At 37.0% G+C, this 20,553-nt stretch overlaps 1 protein-coding gene across 1 annotated transcript in view; it reads left to right on the plus strand.

The window, feature by feature from the left end:
• The window catches only part of glu (structural maintenance of chromosomes 4-like protein gluon), a 256,802-nt gene that overhangs the window by 54,843 nt on the left and 181,406 nt on the right, over positions 1-20,553 (plus strand). Inside the window, exons 6-7 of the mRNA XM_090377488.1 lie at positions 2,014-2,178; positions 11,030-11,157. Of these exons, the coding sequence (XP_090233614.1) occupies positions 2,014-2,178; positions 11,030-11,157 (293 nt within the window). The remainder of the gene's footprint in view (positions 1-2,013; positions 2,179-11,029; positions 11,158-20,553) is intronic.

Consider the following 20,553-nt stretch of genomic DNA (forward strand, 5'->3'; position numbering starts at 1 on the left):
CTTCCTTGGTTTTTATGTGTTTCTTAACTAATAGCATAACCCCTCCCCCCTTCCTATCTTGTCTATCCTTTCTGTAGACGTACTCCCCAAATTCCAGTTCTGCATCCCTTATATCTGTGTGACACCACGTCTCTGATATCCCAACAATATCTGCCTTTGATGTTTTGAGCAATACCTCAAATTCATCAATTTATTTACTAAACTCCTAGCATTGGTGTACACGAAAGTGTATACCTGCACCTGTTTCTATTCTTAGCTACCCTAACACAACCCATGTGTTTACTTGTATCGCAATGGCTCCCAGCAGTCTCTGAAATATCATGCATCTTGTTTTTCAGGCTTCTGCTCATTCTAATAGAAGCAGTGCAAGAATCTCTTTCACCTCTGCCAGTGGCTACTGTCAATCTAATCTATTGGTCTTTGTCTCCCCCCAAGCTAGCAGTTTTCCGACCCACCTAACACTGCCTCGATAGCATCAGCAAATATTCTTGCACCCTTTCTATTTAAGTGTATCCCATCCCTGTAGAAGCAATCTCTCCTGTTAACAAGTACAGTCCAGGCTGAAAAAAATTCTACCCCTTGAGCCTTGCACAATCCTTCCAGGGCCGAATTGATCGACAAGGCTCTCATCATATACTCCCTCCTATCGTGTCTGGGCAGAATTGCAGACACTTTCAAATTCAAAATTTGAAATTCAAAATCTGTTGTTTTGTATATTTATCAATGATATTGATGAAATATATCAGGCTTGGTGTCGAACGTTGCAGATGATACAAAGGTTGGCAGGGTTGTTAATGACAGTAATGGCAGTGCGCTACTGCAACAGGATCTAGATAATTTGGGCAGATGGGCTAATGGCAACTGAAGTTTAACCTTGACAAATGCAAAGTACTGCATATGGGTAGAAATAACCCGAGAGAAAAGTACCAACTGTGTGGTACTACACTTAAGGTGGTAGAAAATGAAAAAACCTGGGAATAATTGTGCCGTCAGATAAGAAGTTTTCTGAGCAATGCAGATAGGCTGCCAGGGCAGGTCATGGGGTTTTGTCAGTGATATATAGGCTAGCAGGGAAAAGGAGGTGATTGTCCCTCTGTATAAGGCAATGGTCAGGCCACACCTTGAGTACTGCGTACAGGTCTTGAGGCCTAATTTTAGGAAGGATGTCGATTTGCTTGAGCGTGTACAGAGAAGGGCAACAAGATTGGTGAGGGGAATGAAGGGATCCTCTTACCAAGAGAGGCTTAAGTTCTGCAAATTGCAGTGGCTGGAGACTAGGCATCTGCGCGGTGATCTGATTGAGGTGTATAAGGCCTTGAATGGGTTGAGCATGCTGAATTCTGATGGGATCCTTCCACTTGTTCAGATTACGAACCTAAGGGGGCATAAATTCAAATTAAGAAAAGACAGATGTAGAATAGATGTGCAGAAATTTGCCTTTAGCCAGCGGGTGGTTAATTGCAGGAACAAACTTCCATCTGTCGTTGTGGAAGTTGATAGGTTGAATAAATTTAAGGAGGAACTGGACTGCCATTTGGAGGGAATGGTGTGTGTGTGTTTTTTTTTTTTTTTTTTTTGGCTGATGCTGCATAGGCTCATATACCTGCTTTCTTGCATCACATGCCACTACTACTACTACACAGCTGAAGATACTTGGCAGTTTGATATTAAATGATAGAAAGTGGTATAGGATCAGTATTTAATAAAATATATAACTTATTTATGATCAGGAAAAAAAAAAACTTTATTTTCCTTTCTGATTGGGAATAAGTTTATTTATTTTAATTGATTTTACTCCAATTTGTACTCTTGACAACCAATGTAAAAAATAAATCATCATGGAGCAAGAGCTGAATGTATGTTCTAATTATTAAAAATTTTTAATGTCTTTTATAAACAGCACATGGTAACTATATGTTATAGTACAAGTTTTGACAAAGCGTATCCCTTTAGCTTATTAAGCATCGTTATTTGTTAAATTGAAGAATTAAGTTTTTTTTTTTTCCTCTGCAGGGAGAAGTTGAACAGATTGCACTTATGAAACCCAAAGGTCAAGGAGAGCACGATACAGGAATGCTTGAGTTCTTGGAAGATATTATTGGTTGTAGTCGGTTTAAAGAGCCTATTGAGCTTTTTTCTCAGAAAGTTGAAGAATTGAATGAACAACGTTTAGAAAAGGTTTGTTGTATATGCTATAAAAATACCTTACATTTATGGTATAAATTATCAATATATGTTGGATTTTTTTTTTTTTTTGAAGTGGACCCAATAAAAATAGAATGTGTATGCTCTGATATTCATGAATTGATATAATTAGCATAATGTTTAATTATGCTCATTATATCAGTTACAACTATGGTTAATTTTCACAAGATTTTGGTGATGTTGCAAAACTAATTGGTAATATGTTATGATTTTATTTCCTATACTATTAATTTTTAGTTTTTATAAATAAGAAGAGGTTAAAAAACTTAACCTTACCTGCTTTTGCAATACTCTGTTCATTTTTGACCTTTTACATTCCTTGTTGCTTATCACAGAACAAAGCTTGGGCATAGCTTGTAAAATTATTCAAAATGTTTGAAACTACACTTAGAATCCGTAAAGTAGCATTGAACTGCAAACACAAAGTTGCTTCCATTCAAAACTTAAAAATACAGAATAGAATGAACAGTAGTGCCCACTGATGTATTAAGGTAACTCATGCAGGAATAACTTACACTAATCACTTTTTCAACCCCTCATCTCTGTGTAAAATTCCTAGTTTTCAACTTGTGAAAAAATTTACCAATAAGAATTCTAGTTCTTTATTTTACCAGCCAGTTTGGCTGTAATATTGAATTTTAAGTATGGAAAAAGAGCACTTGTTACAGACTTCTACATTTACAAGGTTTGACAATCAATCATGACAGTATCAGGACTGAGGTCATTTCAGACATATCAAAACACATAGCATGCCATGGCAGCTGATTTACATGACTACTTCCCTTTTCCTGGCTGTAATTGTGTCATAAGCCATTTGCATGTAGAACTGTGTCAGAACTGCTATGTTGTTGTTGTTGTTGTTGTTGTTTATGGCATTGTCATTGTGTTGGATGGAATATAGAGTGAACATGAAATTTTGCTCCAAGTTGGAAAGAGTGTGACTGAAACCTATGAATTAGTAAAAAAAAAAATTATGGTGTAGTGCTCTGTCTTGCTTGCATGTTTTTCACTGGCTTGCAAGGTTTCATTATAGCCTGAGGATCTGGAAGAAGAGTGCTGTGGATGTCCAACAATGATTCAAATCCCAGAAATGGAAAAACTTATTGAATGTGTTTCTTCAAGTGACTCTTTGAATGATGTAAGAACAACTTCACATCAACAAAGAAACAATTTGTGCAATTTTGAAAGACGATTTGAGCAAGTGTGGTGGTTTATTACAGCAGCTAGGATATGCTATTTCTGTTGAAATATCATATCCTGATTGCTGTCATTAATCACATAGCCCACCATTTTAACATCAGTAAATGTTCATATTAAACTTAGAATATATCATCAGCATCATTAATAAATGTTAGAAAAAGTAAAGGGCACACTTCCATAACATTAGTCCATGATGACCAGTGATTATTTTTATCTATTCTCTGTCTACTATGATTTATATCCAGTAGTAACTTGCCCTTAATGACAGATTGCTCCATTATACAGTTGTTCATATGAGACTGTATGAAACTTAATTTAAATTAAATAAAAATTATGCACTTCATCTAATTATTTTGTGACACTCAATAGGAACTAATCAGATTTGGCAGACATGATTCCCCCTTAACAAATCTGAAATTTTTATAATTCCGTTCCTGTCCTGATGATCCTGAAATATAAAGTTATATAATGTCTCCATATCCTTTTTCGGTCTGTTTGTTATTTATTTCACCATTTGAGCTACCTTTGTGTATAGAGAGAGATATATACATATTCCAGCCTATAGAGGAAAACTTTACCTGAATTCAAGGGTACTCTCATTATATATAGAAGGTGTGATGACCTCTATTTGTTGCCTCCTTCAATAAAATTGGATGTATTGCATCCCCTCCAGTGCCTTGTTCATTTTTAATTATAATCATGGCATTTCTAGAATATTTTTTAATTATATAATTATTTAGCTCTCAGTATTAGAATAAATACTTTCTTCATTTCACACATGGATGAGGGAAATATTTATCCAGCTTATCAGCAACCAGTTTGATCATTGATTGATGCTGTATGGGCTGATACGATTCATTCCTTATTTTCTTTTTTTATTATTATTTTTTTTTACTACTGATATAAGCAAAGAATTCCTTACTGCTGTTCTTTTCACTCTTAGCCAAGGGCTTGTCATAATGTAATGAGTAACTTTATTGCAGACTAATTTATATTTACTGTAGGATTCAGAGTTCCCTAATAGTTTATAATTATCCCTTGCACCTTTCTTTTCTACTACAGAGGCCATAGATTCTTTTAAATAAATATCTGTTTATTAATTGTGCCAGACAATCACATAATTGACTGGAGACAACATACTCATGGTGCCTCTGTAGCCAGGTGGGTAGGAGCAGCAGTGCATAGCACATGCTTCTGATTAGACCGGGGTTCGAGCCCATGACCACCAAATATGGAGGATGCGGAAAGGTCAGGGAATGACCACCGCATATCCCCGGAGCAATCACTCATTATGGCTGAGGCCAGAAAAGTTTACATCAGATCATAAATAACATGAATAATAACAAAATGAGTCTTATACATCAAAAATGTAATATAATTAAAACACACATACTTACATGTTAGCATTAGTAGTGCCATATGATGCAAGAAAACAAGTTTATACAGCATCAGCTAAAAAAAAAACATCCCATTTCATCTATCCATTTCCTCCAAAAGCTTGTCCAGTCCTTCCTTGAATCTGCTTAACTATCAACTTCCATGACAGACTGAAGTTTGTTCCAATAATCAACCACTTGCTGACAAAGGCAAATTTCTGCATATCTGTTCTGCAGCTGTCTTTCCTCAATTTGAATTTATGCCTCCTCAAGTTTGTAATCTGAACAAGAGAAAAATCCCAATTGAGCTTGCTCAAACCATTTAAAGCCTTATAGACCTCATTCAGATCAACTCGCAGGTGCCTAGTCTCCAGACGCTATAATTTGCAGAACTTAAGCCTTTCTTGGTAAGAGCACCCCTTTGTTCTCCTCACCAATCTCGTTGCCCTTCTCTGTGCTCGTTCCAGCATCTCTGCATCCTTCCTAAAATAGTAGTAGTAGTAGTAGTAGTAGTAGTGGCACATGATGCAAGAAAGCAAGTGTAGGAGCTTATGCAGCATCAGCCAAAAAAAAAAAAAAAAAAAAAAATCACACCATTCCCTCCAAATGCCTGTCCAGTTCCTCCTTAAATTTATTTAACCTATCAACTTCCACAACGACAGATGGAAGTTTGTTCCAGCAATTAACCACCCGCTGGCTAAAGGCAAATTTCCGCACATCTATTCTACCTCTGTCCTTTCTTAATTTGAACTTATGTCCCCGTAGGTTCGTATTCTGAACAAGTGGGAGGATCCCATCAGAATTCAGCGTGCTCAACCCATTCAAGGCCTTATAGACCTCAATCAGATCACCGCGCAGGTGCCTAGTCTCCAGCCACTGCAATTTGCAGAACTTAAGCCTCTCTTGGTAAGAGGATCCCTTCATTCCCCTCACCAATCGTGTTGCTCTTCTCTGTACACGCTCAAGCAAATCTACATCCTTCCTAAAATGAGGCCTCCAGACCTGTACGCAGTACTCAAGGCGTGGCCTGACCATTGCCTTATACAGAGGGACAATCACCTCCTTTTCCCTGCTAGCAAAATTCCTATATATCATTGACAAAACCCCATGACCTGCCCTAGCAGCCTGTCTGCATTGCTCAGAAAACTTCATATCTGACTGCACAATTACTCCCAGGTCTTTCATTTTCTACCACCTTAAGTGTAGTACCACACAGTTGGTACGTTTCTCTGGGGTTACTTCTACCCATATGCAGTACTTTGCATTTGTCAAGGTTGAACTTCAGTTGCCACTTCTTAGCCCATCTGCCCAAATTATCTAGATCCTGTTGCAGTAGCACACTGCCATTACTGTCATTAACAACCCTGCCAACCTTTGTGTCATCTGCAAACTTCGACATTAAGCCTGATATACCTTCATCAATATCATTGATAAATACACAAAACAACAGTGGACCCAACACCGAACCCTGTGGGACTCCACTAATAACATTAGTCCACGAAGAGCAGCACCCATTGATTACCACCCTCTGTCTTCTCCCACTTAACCATCCTTTTATCCATTGTAGCAACTTACCCTTAATACCATTCTGCTCCAATTTGTACAGTAGTCGTCCATGCGCAACAGTGTCAAAAGCTTTCCTGAAATCCAAGTATATGATATCAAAATTATTTTTTGCATCCAGTTCCTTTGTGACCACATCATAATAACCAATCAAATTTGTCAGACAAGACTTTCCCTTAACGAAACCATGCTGTGTTTGAATTATTGCTGCAGTCTTGTCTAGATGATCCTGCAATGCATCTTTAACCAGTGACTCCATTATTTTACCCGGAACAGAAGTTAAACTAACTGGTCTGTAATTACTCGTGTCACCCTTCGATCCACCTTTGTGAATTGGGGACACATTTGCACATCTCCAGTCCGTGGGAACCTCCCCTGAGTCCAAGGATGCTCTCATAATTATGGCTAAGGGTTTGCTTAGTTGCTTTGCCGCCTCTTTTAAAATAACTGGATAGATCCCATCCACCCCAGGTGCCTTTCTTATGTTTAACTTCAACAATTTCTCCTCCACTTTGCTCTCAGTTATTACAAAATCATTAAGCACACTGCTACAATTTGATAACCTTCTTCCATTTTCAAACTGTAATAATTCCTCACGTGTGAATGTAGATGCAAAATACTCATTCAGTTTGTTTGCTATCTGAGCAGGATCATCAGCAGTCGAACCATCGATGTCAAGTGGACCAATCATATTCATCCCCTTCCTTTTAGAGTTTATATAAGTAAAGAAATCCTTGCTGTTTTTCTTAGCATCCTTTGCCAAACATTTCTCGTAATCCGCCTTCGCCTGCCTAACCTCCTTTGTGACCTGATTACAGACTAGCTTATATCTGCCACAGGCTTCTGCGTCACCTGATAATTTATATGCATCCCATGCATTTTTCTTCTCTGTCACGAGTCTCATTAGTTGATTTGATAACCATTTAGGCCTAAACCTTGAACGATATTTCTTAATCGGTATTTGGAAAATTAAATGCACTAGGCATAATCCTTATGGGTTTTGAAAATTAACTATATAATATCGGTGTATGTGTTAATCGGTATATAAAGTCTAGTAGCTTCCACGATTAATTCTTTGAATGCTTCCCACTTAGAATTTACTGTTGGTAACATCGTCAGTTGATCCCACTGTACAGAATTTAGAGGCCTCTAGACCTGTATGAAGTATCTGAGGTGTGGCTTTGCCATTGCCTTATACAAATTAATCACCTCCTTATCCCTGCTAGCAAAGTTCCTGTATATCATTGACAAAACCCCATGAGCTACTCTGTCTGTGCTGCTCTGAAAACTTCACATCTGACTGCACCTTAAAGATAGGATGACATCATTAGTTTCTGTGTGGTATTGGTGGTCTACAAAAAATAGAAATATATCAACATTGAGATGCTGAATAAGTTTGAGCATGGGGGTAACAAAAGAAGCTTTTGAGAGAAAAGATTTGGTTTTATAGAGGAATTAATGATGACTTCCATCTAGTAGTCCTGGAGGGAATTTTGCAACCAACCTTATCCCAAATTGAAGAGCCTGCCATGCATTTGGGAAGAATTTACTTGGAAACTGCATTGTAAATATTTAATGTGAAGCAAAGTCTTGATTGGAATCCAAAAGTTTTCTGTTATTATTGTGTGAGAGAGTGTATTTAAAAAAAAAATTATTTTTTATTTATTGTACTACTATATAGTAATTCTGGTAACTCTGCTGTATATATATACCATACATACAGTATTGCAGATACAATTTATAATACCTACAGAGAATGTGGTAAATCCATTCAAAAGTAGGCAACAGTATCCAAAGTCCATTTGACCTATTCAAAATTCAAGAGCAAGCAACAGTGTACTCTGCCACTGAGATTAGTCTTACCTATATTCGGTGATGCCATTCTTAGTTCAAAAATAAGCTCACTACTGTGAGCTCCAGAATATCAAATCTAAGACATCTCAGTATCTCTCAGTCGGGGAATACAGATCAACAGTAGTAAAGCCAAGTTCAGTCCTATAGATTACAACTGAATGCTGCCGAAAACATGAGTTCCTGACTTAGGTAGTCCCTTCCAGAAGAAATAGTCACCACCATAAAATGATGAAGAAATCTACCAGAAAGTCTGCTGCATGAAAAGCTCAACATGTCACAAGTTTAAATACGTTGGAATTGTAATTATTGGCTAGAACTGTAATTATGCACCAAAGGCACAATATGCATAAAAGGTTTAAACACAGGAACTACACAGAATCCTTTAAGAAGAAATGCATAATTCAAATTGTGAAATACATGGAACTGTGATCTTATTGAAATCATCCGATTTACGGATAGTCTGAGCCTTGTTGCAGCACAAGGAATTGCACATTATTATTAAGCCATCTGAAATGTTAATGTTCTGAGATAAGCAATGGATAACACCACTCTGCATGGTTTTCAATGTTTGTAAACTAACAGCTGTTTTTAACTCAGTTTTTTTATGCTGATTTCAGAAATGCTGTTTATTTTTTTTATATCATGTACCATTTTTTTCACAAATCACTTAACTTGATGTCCTGAGTTGTATTATTGAATGTATTAAGTTAAGAGTAAGTGCTGAGAGTTTGTAAACTAAATCTTCACATGTTGGCAACAATGCCTTGTCATTTGTTTCTTGACCGGGAAGCCGACCGGGCTAGCCGAGTGGGTAAAGTACCTGCCCGGCAACCCAAAGGTCGCGGGTTCGATTCCCGCCTCGGGCTTGGATCAAAGTACTGCAAAAACCTTGGGAGGTGCAATATGGCCACAGAAGCCGATGCGCCAACAACTACCAAATCAAAAAAAAAAAAAAAAAAAAATCTTGACCGGGAAACTCCATGCAGCAATATTTATCAGTGCGTGCTCAGTTTATTTTTAAGGTTATTGTGTCAAAATGTCTTCATGCAAGTGTTTGAACAACAAGCAAGAGAACAAGCATTTGTTGCCACATAAAGGAGATATGGAGTAACACCATCTGTCAGATCGTCTGAGCTTGCTCGTTGCATCATGAATGGAGTCACACAAATCTCTGAACGTTCTGAATTGTCTAAGGTAAATGCTGGGAAAGGACAGTTCTTCTGCCTGCTCATCAAACAGTAAGCTCTGGGGTACATTAGTTTCTCCTGGGGCAATTCTAAGATATTTATCTTCGCACAACGTTTGCTGTTGGGTGATGATACTTTCCTCGATCGGAACTGCTTTGCTTATGTCTTCTTTAGCCAAATTAATTTCCATGTTGACTGTCATCAAAGAATTACTGATCTATCATGATTTGATGCAATCGAGAGAGAGAGAGAGAGAGAGAGAGAGATATCAAATATTGAAGCCACACTTTAACCACTCGCTTTCTTACTAACTGGATCAAATAGCTGGATTTGTGTATTATATGCACAAATAAGGCACCTGAGATATGCATAAGGACAATACAGCATTCTGGGGCCAAGTGATGAGTGTTCCTGTTTCAGTCAATCTCCCTTGGCAAGTGATGGACCATCGTGTTAACTGAAACAAATTGATCATTTGGTCCAGAATACCGTATTGTCGTTATGCGTGTCTCAGGCACCTTATTTGCATGAACGGTAAGCAAGGAGAAATAAGCCTCTCTGTCACTAAATCCAACTTTGGTAAATGCGATGGAATTTCTGGGTATACAAAGCCATATTTGACATAGATAGCACTGGAATGATGTTGTTCTTCAGTGATCCTCTGCAGCTATTACACACAAGGATCCCATTGACGACATCAGTATTGGGAAATGCAGTGCATATCAATTGTGCAGCTGGTTTCTCTGTATCGTTTTTGAACCATAGACGATTGCAAATGTAGCATACGGAAGAGAAATCATTTTTCATAAATATCCTTTCGAACTCTCAATGCGTGTTTTTATGTAAATAGTAGTCAGTGTAAAGAAAAGGAGCATGATCATTTAAACACATCTGCTCCGCATTTGGAGAAATGTACCGTTCTACATAATTAATACTCATTTCGGATACATTATTGTTAGATGGAGTGGCATTGCTGGTTGAAGGCACTGCCGAATCCAGCGCTTGATTTTCTGTTTGTCTTTTATGAAATCTCGACAGTCTTTGTTATTCTCGCATACTCATTGCTACCTCCTTCTTTATTTTGTTAGGTTGGCTTGCTTGATACTCTTGACAATGCTCTGCATTTGACTTCGGCATTTTTGCTACGGTACCAACAGTACAATTACTTGTATCATTGCAATCATTCTATTCAACAAATGCCTACAATCAAATGGGTAACTAGGCTATTGGCTTGGATTTTGCTAACCTCTTCCAAACATTAATTTGGTAGCGTAAGTAACGGGTGTGTGCATAAAACATTACATCGTTCATACTAAATATTTTGGACTGAAGTATGACACTAATGTTGCTCAAGTTATCATGCACAGTGGGCATGAACATAAAACGTTACATCTTTCATGACTTCGGTTCTAGCTGTTCGATTTTTAAAACGGTTCTGATTTTTGTCAAAGATGTTTTCACATAAAACATCTTTCGTGCGTACGGGGTACACACATGTGGTTTTTTAAATGGATGATCTTTATAAACAGTTTGAAAATTCTAAAAATGCATTAATCCTGCAATAATCTGTCTGAAATAAGAATTTATAAAAATGGTTTAAATAATTATTAAAAAATCTAAGTTAAAAATGTATTCTATGCCTAGTTAAACAGAGTTAAATCTGTGGAAAAAGAAAAGAATGAACTAGAAGAAGTCAAGGATGAGGCCATCGAATACCTAAAGCTTCAGAATGAAATAGAAGTTAAAAAAAATTCAATGTATCAAAAGTATAAGTAAGTAGCTTTCAAATTTTCACATCTGTCTTTTATTTTTTGAAACATACTTCAGTTTTTATAGTATTGCATATTCATGCAGCCTTTTTGCTAAGGTACCAAAAATTTATTTTTTGTAGGGTGATTGACATTTCCCTAATCTATACTGGTCTGAAGAATTAACTTTATATAAAAGGAAATAATCTCTGTGTGATTGCTATTAACATTAATAAGTGGACAATCACAATTTAGAACAAAATGAAATGTATTTGGGTGGATCCAAAAGTAATGCATCTTATTGCATCAAAATTTTAAAGGAATAGAGAGATCAAAAAGAAAGAAAGAAAATGATAGATGAAAAAGTTGTTTTTAATTTTTCTACATATTCCACACATTTCATGCCTAATGTGACATTTCATCTAGCTCTTAAAGTTTAGTATGCCATTGAAGTACAGTTCTTTCTGAAAGGCCAACCATCCCTTTTGCTGCTTTAACTTCTTCACTGGAGTCATCTGTTTGCTGGTGCCTTGGAATGTTCTGCAAAGCTTTGGGAACAAATCAGAAAATCACTTGAAGCCAAATTTTGTTTATATGGAAGATTTAAAACAACTTCAAACTAATGTGACACAATTCTTCTTGACATTGCATAGTTGAAGTGAGATTGTGTACTGTAATTCTGAAGCAGCATTGTTTTTGTACAACTATTGCCATGCTTGTCCAATGTCTCAGTGTACCAGATTGAATGGATTGTGGTTCCTTTTCCAAAAATTCAGTGCGGAATGACACGCATAGAATCACAAAGAGATAGTTAGCATGACTTTACCAGCTTGGACTTTGAATAATAATTTTGGATGTAGCAGTTTTATGGTCATATTCCGTGAACAGTATCATGTTTTCCAGATCATATTGATGAATCCAGGCTTAATCTCCAATTATAATAGGTATAAGATTTTTCACAGTCAGAAATTCAATAACCATATGTTATTTGAACTACATGTTCAAAGGTGTTTCCATTTAAAACAGTGTAATTTGTAAATGAACAGCTACAGAAAACAGGCGCCTCCGTAGCCAGGTGGGAAGGAGCAGCAGTGCGTAGCACACGCTTCTTGATTGACCGGGGTTCGAGCCCGTCACCACCAAATACGCAGGATGCGGAAAGGTCAGGGAATGACCACTGCATATCCCGGAGCAATATGGCCTTAGTTGCTAATGCTCCTAAAAACCAGATAACAAACAAACAAAGCTACAGAAAACACTATTACACACACACACTAAAGATGTGGAGAACGTAGTTGGAACTAGCTGCACCACCTAGTTTTGAGATTAATATACATCTTTTCAATATTTAAATATTTTGTAAACAGACATATTTATACACATGCAGAAGTTCAACAAAGAGGGTTCCATCTACAGGACTCTTGAGCCAAATGTACATTTTAAACCTCATTGTGAAGGAAGCTAAAAACACTCATCAAATCAATAAATCAAAGAAAAAAGTGTTTTCTTTGATTTCTCCATTAAAAATTCCAGAAATCTTTGTTATTCACAAAGTAAAAAGATCTAGTTTGAGCCTATTGTTGATAATTATACATGCATCTGTATTGAAAAACATGAATTTAAAATTAGCAGCATCTCTTGTGTTGAGTTATTGAGGTGCTTGCACTCTTAATTCAGTCATTACTCTTTGATTTTGCCTCATGAAAGAGTCTTGCTGGCATCCACTTGTTGAAGTAATAGTAATCGTGGCATGTGATGCAAGAAAGCTGAGCTTATGTAGCATCAGCCAAAAAAAAAAAAAAAAAAAATTCGCACAACCATTCCCTCTAAATGCTTGTCCAGTTTCTCCTTAAATTTATATAACCTATCAACTTTCACAACGACAGATGGAAATTTGTTCCAGCAATTAACCACCTCCTGGCTAAAGGCAAATTTCTTCACATCTATTGTAGAGCTGTCTTTCCTCAATTTGAATTTATGCCCCCTTAGGTTCGTAATCTGAACAAGTGGAAGAATCCCATCAGAATTCAGCGTGCTCAACCCATTCAAGGCCTTATTCACCTCAATCAGATCCCCTCACAGGTGCCTAGTCTCCAGCCGCTGCAATTTGCAGAACTTAAGCCTCTCTTGGGTATCCCTTCATTCCCCTCACCAATCTTGTTGCCCTTCTCTGTACATGGGCGCTTCTGTAGCCAGGTGTGCAGGAGCAGCAGTGCGTAGCACACACTTCTTGATTAGACCGGGGTTCAAGCCCGTGACCACCAAATACAGAGGATGCGAAAAGGTCGGGGTATGACCACCGCATATCCCCGGAGCAATATGGCCTTAGTTGCTAATGCGCCTAAAAACCAAAATAACAAACAAACAACTCTGTACACGCTCAAGCAAATCTACATCCTTCCTAAAATGAGGCCTCCAGACGGCATGGCCTGACCATTGCCTTATACAGAGGGACAATCACCTCCTTTTCCCTGCTAGCAAAATTCCTGTATAACATTGACAAAACCCCATGACCTGCTCTTGCAGCCTGTCTGAAATGTTCAGAAACTTCATATCTGACTGCACAATTACTCCCAGGTATTTACTCCAAGTAATAATAAGGGATATAATATTCAAAACAACCAAACAAGGGAGGATGAAAAACATGTCTAAATTGATGCAAAGGGTGTTTTATTTTTGAAAAAAATAAAAATACATGTTTTTAATATAAAAGAGATTTTTCACAGTTGTGTTAAAAAAGAGTGAAAAATTTTGAATAATTTTTACCAATTTTTAAGGTATAAATGGTTTTACCCCATTAACTGAATGTGCATGTAAGTAACAGAAAAAATGCCATTCTCAGTTATGGGTTAAATAACAAGATAAACAATCAACAAATGATCAGGATAATGCATTTAGGTAACATTAAAATTCAAAAGGAAAATGTAAGCTTACTTTCAAAACTTTTCTTTGATTGCATAATTTATTTTATTTTTATTTATACAGACACTCCCTGGCTTATTTAATACTTGACTTACGGAAATTCAACTTTACATAAGATTTTGACGACCGGTGCAAACTTAAAAAAATTGTGGAAATGTATTTTGCATCCTATAGGAATAAATGGAGGTATTGTGAAAATATCATAATCTGAACCCAGTAACAAATTTTTTTGGTAATTTATTCCAAGACCTCGGAAGCTGAGATTCTTTCTATATAACTAAGCTATTTATCTCTCTTAAAGGTCATTTTTATAATGGAAATTGCACTACACATTCATTATCATATGTTCCGTTAGAAGAATCAATTTTGAACGCCTTTGTGATATTTGTCTTCTGGAGGTCTTCTGGAGGTCAATGAAGTTTAACATTGACAAATGTAAAGTACTACACATGGGAAAAAGCAACCCCAGAGCAACGTATCAACTCTGTGGTACTACACTGACAGTGGTAGAGAATGAAAGGGACTTGGGGGTGATTGTGCAGGCAGATATGAAGTTCTCTGAGCAGTGCAGACGGGCTGCAAGAGTAGCTCATGGAGTATTGTCAATGATATACAGGAATTTTTCCAGCAGGGATAAGGAGGTGATTATTCCATTGTATAAGGCAATGGTCAGACCACACCTAGAGTACTGTATACAGGTCTGGAGGCCTCATTTCAAGAAGGATGTAGAGCTGCTGGAACGAGTACAGAGAAGGGCAACAAGATTAGTGAATGGAACAAAGGGGTGCTCTTACGAAGAAAGGCTTAAGTTTTGCAAATTACAGTGTCTGGAGACTAGGCACCAGCGAGGTGATCTGATAGAGGTGTATAAAGCCTTGAATGGTTTAAGCATGCTCAATGCTGATGGGATTCTTCCTCTAGCTCAGAAAAATCACCTGAGAGGGCATAAATTCAAATTGAGGAAAGACAGATGTAGGATAGACGTGCGGAAATTTGCCTTTAGCCAGCGGGTGGTTGGTTGGTGGAACAGACTGCCATCCCTTGTGGTGGAGGTTGATAGCCTAAATAAGTTTAAGGCTCAGCTGGACAGGTATTTTGAACGAACAGAGGGGTGAAGTGGAAGTGGGTTTTTTTTTTTTTTTTTTTTTGGCTGATGCTGCATAAGCTTGCTTTCTTGCATCAAATGCCTCTACTAATCCTAATAAAACAATTTGCATTTTCCCATTTATTGGGTTTTTCTGTTAGTGCAATCTATTATGAACGGATAGTAAACTTGATCTTATTGTTTGTGATAATACTGATAACTGGAATTCTGTGGGTTTTTACATTATGGTATTATGGTGAAATGAGTTCCCCTTCGCTGGAATCTTCTCTCTCTTCATTCCTATTTAATTATTACAATTGTGAAGGGAAAGGGACCAGTGGAAAGTGCAAGTGGTGGCAGGGCTAGGAAATGAAACAAATTTGATTTAGAAATGAAGATGATTAATTAAGAAGTACGAAGCAGGACAAAGTTTGTCATCTATTGCACAGAATTAGGTCTCGCTGCTTCAACAGTGAATACTATTTTAAGGGACAATGCACATATAAAAGGACATGTTAAAGGGTCAACACAAAACAGCATTGAGGTGATATATATCGAAGATGGAAATGCTATTAATAATATGGATGGAAAATCAGATTCAGAAGCAAGTGCTGCCCCTGAGTCCAATGGCCATTCAAGCAAAAGCAAGAAGTATTTATGAAGATATTAAGGATAAGTACAGTGAACCCCAAACCAAGTTCGTGGCAAGCAACGGTTGGTTTAATAAGTTCAAGCACTGGTTTCCAAAACATTAAAGTATGTGGTGAAGTACCAGTGCCGAGGGGCTTAGAGGGGAACAGGTATCCTGTGTGTTATCAGACACTCAGCCTAAAACACTGATGGTCCAATATCTCACTATTACAGAAGATTTAGGAGAAGTCCGGTTGGCCTGCCTCCCTAAAATCTGCTCATGCACACCTTCTCGATGGTAAGCCCTGTTACGTCACTTAGGTGGCAACGAACGTGTAGAGTGGTTCTCTTCAAGACGCCTGGTCAGAGTGAAGAGGAAAAGACCAAACCCTCCAGCAATGAGAGCACAAAAATACAAATGGCCCTCAGTCCCCAGCAGCTTTCACTCTCCCTCTTACGGCAGCGAGAGGATCAGAGTGGAAGCAGAGGGTGCTAAGAATCTCTGGGTACGACCAGGCTGCCATGCACGGAAATTGAACTTGGCCTGTTATAACGTACGATCACTCATCGGTGAAGACAGGATATTAGAGCTGTAAAAGGAATTAGAAAATGTGAATTGGAATATCATCAGTTTGGCTGAAACAAGAAGAAGAAATGAATCACTTATAAGTTTATCAAGTGGAAATCTGCTGTACACCAATGGACACAGTGAAAGGAGTGAAGGTGGAGTTGGGTTTCTGGTCCATAAAGATTTTAAAAACAACATTTTGGAATTCAAAAGTACATCACCAAGGGTGTCAAGACTAATACTCAAGATTTCTAAGAGGTACAAGCTAAAGATTATAATGATTTATGCACCAACATCGAGCCATGATGATGAAGAGGTCGAAGAAATGTACACTGCAATTGAGAGTCTTCTAGATGAGCAGAAAACCCACTACACTATTATTATGGGGGACTTCAATGCTAAGGTTGGAAAAAGGCAAAACAGCGCAGAAAGAGGAACTATAGGAAATTTTGAAATTGGTGAAAGAAATAAGAGGTGAAAGACTTGTGGAACTTGCAGAATCTCAAGGAATGTCAGTAATGAACACTTTTTTCAAGAAAAGGGTGAACAGCAAGTGGACATGGAAGAGTCCAAATGGATTAACAACTAATGAAATCGATTTCATCCTCACTAATAGAAGATATATTGTGAACGATGTTACCGTCCTGAATAAGGTAAATGTTGGAAGTGATCACAGAATGGTAAGATGTACACTTGATATAGATGTAGGAAAGGAAAGGGAAAAACTGACTCGAGTAAATAATACAAAGGTCTTTGAAATAACAGAGGAGGAGAAAAAGCAGTATGTACTGGAGCTTAAGAACAAGTTTGAGCTTCTGCAGATTGCTCAGGACCAAGATATTGACGAGGAATATTACAACTTTCTGAAAGTGATAAAGCCCAAGAAACCTATAGGGAAACAGAAATCCAAAGAAGAAAAAATTAGCCAAGAAACACTTGTCATGATGAACCAAAGACGAAAAATGAAGAGTAAGAAAAACACTGACAGGGAGAAAATTGAGTATACTGAGTTATGCAAAGCCATTAGAAAGAGACTCAGAGAGGACATAAGAAGATTTAACACAAGAAAAGTAGAACAAGCATTAAGGGAAAACAAAGGATTTAAATCAGCAGCCATGAGCAGTAATACAGAAAGACAAATGATACTGAAACTGAAGAATAGCGATGGTGTACTTATAAACAGCAGAGAAGGCATAATTCAAATAGCAGAAGACTACTATAGAGAATTATACAAGGAGCGAGGGAATGATACCAGCAGTGGGGAAGATGGATTGCAAAGTAGCAACACATATGACATACCCAATATTCTTCCTGATGAGGTAGAACATGCATTGAAGAAAATGAAGAATCGGAAAGCCCCGGGGGAAGATGAAGTTACTGTAGAGTTGTTAAAATTGGGAGGAAGAGACATAACACAAAAACTGGCAAGGCTTTTCACAAAGTGCATTAGAAAAGGTGTGATGCCTAAGCAGTGGAATAATGCAATCATAGTTTTGCTGCATAAGAAAGGAGATAAATCAGAAATTGGAAATTATAGACCAATTAGCTTGTTATCCCATATCTACAAGTTGTTCACAAGGGTCATTACTAACAGATTAGAAAGAATACTTGATGAGAATCAACCGAAAGAGCAAGCTGGCTTTAGGACAGGATTCTCAACTATGGATCACCTTCACGTAATATCACAGCTAATGGAGAAAGCAAATGAATATAAAACACCATTATGCCTGGGATTTGTGGATTATGAAAAGGCATTTGACTCCATACAGCATAAGGCAATGTTTCGGGCACTGGAAAGACAAGGCATAGATACTCCATATATTATGATTTTGAAGAAAATATACGAGAGTGCTACATCCTTTATTAGACTAGACAAAGACAGTAGCAAATTTAAAATCGAGAAAGGAGTTCGACAAGGAGACACAATATCTCTGAAGCTGTTTACTGCTGCCCTTGAGGAAGCTTTCAGAAGATTAGACTGGTCGCAGAAAGGAGTCAATGTAAACGGAGAGTACCTCAACCATTTACGATTTGCAGATGACATTGTGGTCATAAGCCACGATCCCAAAGAATTAGAGGAAAATCTTAATCAGTTATGCACAGTTAGTAAGGATTTTGGACTAAAGATGAATATGGCTAAAACAAAAGTAATGATGAACAAGTATGCCACGGAAAGGGAAATAATGATTGAAGGAGCGGTAATTGAAAAGGTGGAGTCATATACTTATCTGGGACAAGTTATTAGCTGTAATAATGATAAATGGCTGGAAGTCAAGAGAAGAATAAATTTTGGATGGATAGCATTCAGGAAATATAGTCACATACTGAAGAGCAATATCCCAGTTTGTCTGAAACGTAAAATAATGAACCAGTGTATACTCCCCACCATGACTTATGGGAGTGAAACTTGGGCACTCACCAAAAGAATGGAAGAGAAGCTAAGAACTACACAGCGAAGAATGGAACGAATTATATTGGGAATCCGACTCTTAGATAAGAAGAGAAACACATGGATTAGGCAGCAAACTCAAGTAAAGGACATTCTTATCAAAACTAAAGAACTAAAATGGTCTTGGGCAGGACACATAGCTCGAAGACATGATGACAGATGGACTAAGAAAATAACAGAATGGTACCCAAGAGGAGCTAGAAGAAAACCTGAAAGACAAAGGCGGAGATGGATAGATGAAATTCATGAGTTTTTGAGTAGTAAATGGATGGCCAGTGCTCAAAACAGAAGGAACTGGAAAGTTGCTGGAGAGGCCTTCATCCTGCAGTGGATTGAAAATGGCTGATGATGATGACCAGTGCCGATTCTGCAGCTTTAGAAAAATTTTGTTAACGTGGTGAAAAAAAAACCTAAATCTCCACAGCCCTCAACTTTCTCAGTTGCATGCTTATCATCTGGAGAGTTAATTCTGGCAACAATGTGCGAAAGCTAAAACTTGCTGACGTTATGCCTGTCTCCTCTCTCTTTTTGTAATTTTGTATACTTTTGTAACTTTTCCTGCACATGAGATATAAAAAAAAAATCGAATAAATAATTCTATTTACATGTTTGTCAAACATTTCTTCTTTTTTGCTTCAATCAAATTCAGAGCGCATAGTTGTGAGTGCTGCATAAGCATTTAGGGAATCTCCGACCTACATTAAATTTGAGTTACGTAGAGTTCTGCGGAACGCAACTCTTACGTAACTCAGGTAATGGCTGTATTTTTAATATTGGATCTTTTTCTGTGCCTATCTCTGTATCAAGACCTGCTATTGCTAGTAGAATTTCTAACAAAACTGATTCCATACCTGAACCAAAAAAAAAAAAGAAGCATTTTGCACGACAAAATCATAAAAATTATGCCACTAATACTGGCTGTTTTAGATTTCTTCCATAATCCTTTTGATTTCAGCCTATTTTTTTTTTTTTTTTTTGTTGTTGTTGTGGAAAATGTGGAACAATGTTCCACATTTTTATCCTATATATACAGAATCACTTATACGTGTACTTCCTATAAATGATCAAGCAGTGCGCTGTTCTGGACCAAGATTAAAGATTTTCTTTTCTTTTTCACTACTGCAGTAAGCTTTTTCCAGTGGTATAATCGATACTTAAAGCAGTAGTACAGTAACGTGTAACGTTTCATTCATGAAGATCTCTGAATGAAATTTGATGTTATTCCTGTGAGATCGTTTTAATTTTACAATCAGGCAGTTTATTTTTTGTAGTTGAGTTTAATTTACATAATCATATAATACATGTTGCGTTAGGCTTGGCATATTGAATCACATACTGTATAATACGATGTTTTTAGCTTTCAGTTTTCAATATAAAATTCAGATAATTTTTGCATATATCCATTTTCACGATCAAATTCTGATCGTGAAAATGCGATATATATGTGATATATATTACTTAATTGTAAATTTCATATTTTGTTGCATACTTTTTTTTTTTTTTTTGGTGGGGAGGTTCTATAATTGAAGTCACTTGAAAGTTACTTCTGATATAAGTAATATTTTGGTATATCAACAGCTGTAAAGTAAAACGTGCATGATAAAAAATTCGTATGTATATAAATAAATTTATGTACATACCGTATTCATGTTTATAAAAGTATAGTACAACGTGAGAGGATTTAACATAAAATTTAAAACAAACAAACATAAATTTTATTTTATTTATTTTTTTGAAAAAGAAAGACAATGAAGTTTGATTTTTCTC

The sequence above is a fragment of the Mastigoproctus giganteus genome, chromosome 1 (genome assembly GCF_048544385.1).
Source record: "Mastigoproctus giganteus isolate SK-2022 chromosome 1, ASM4854438v1, whole genome shotgun sequence".
NCBI lineage: Eukaryota > Metazoa > Arthropoda > Arachnida > Uropygi > Thelyphonidae > Mastigoproctus > Mastigoproctus giganteus.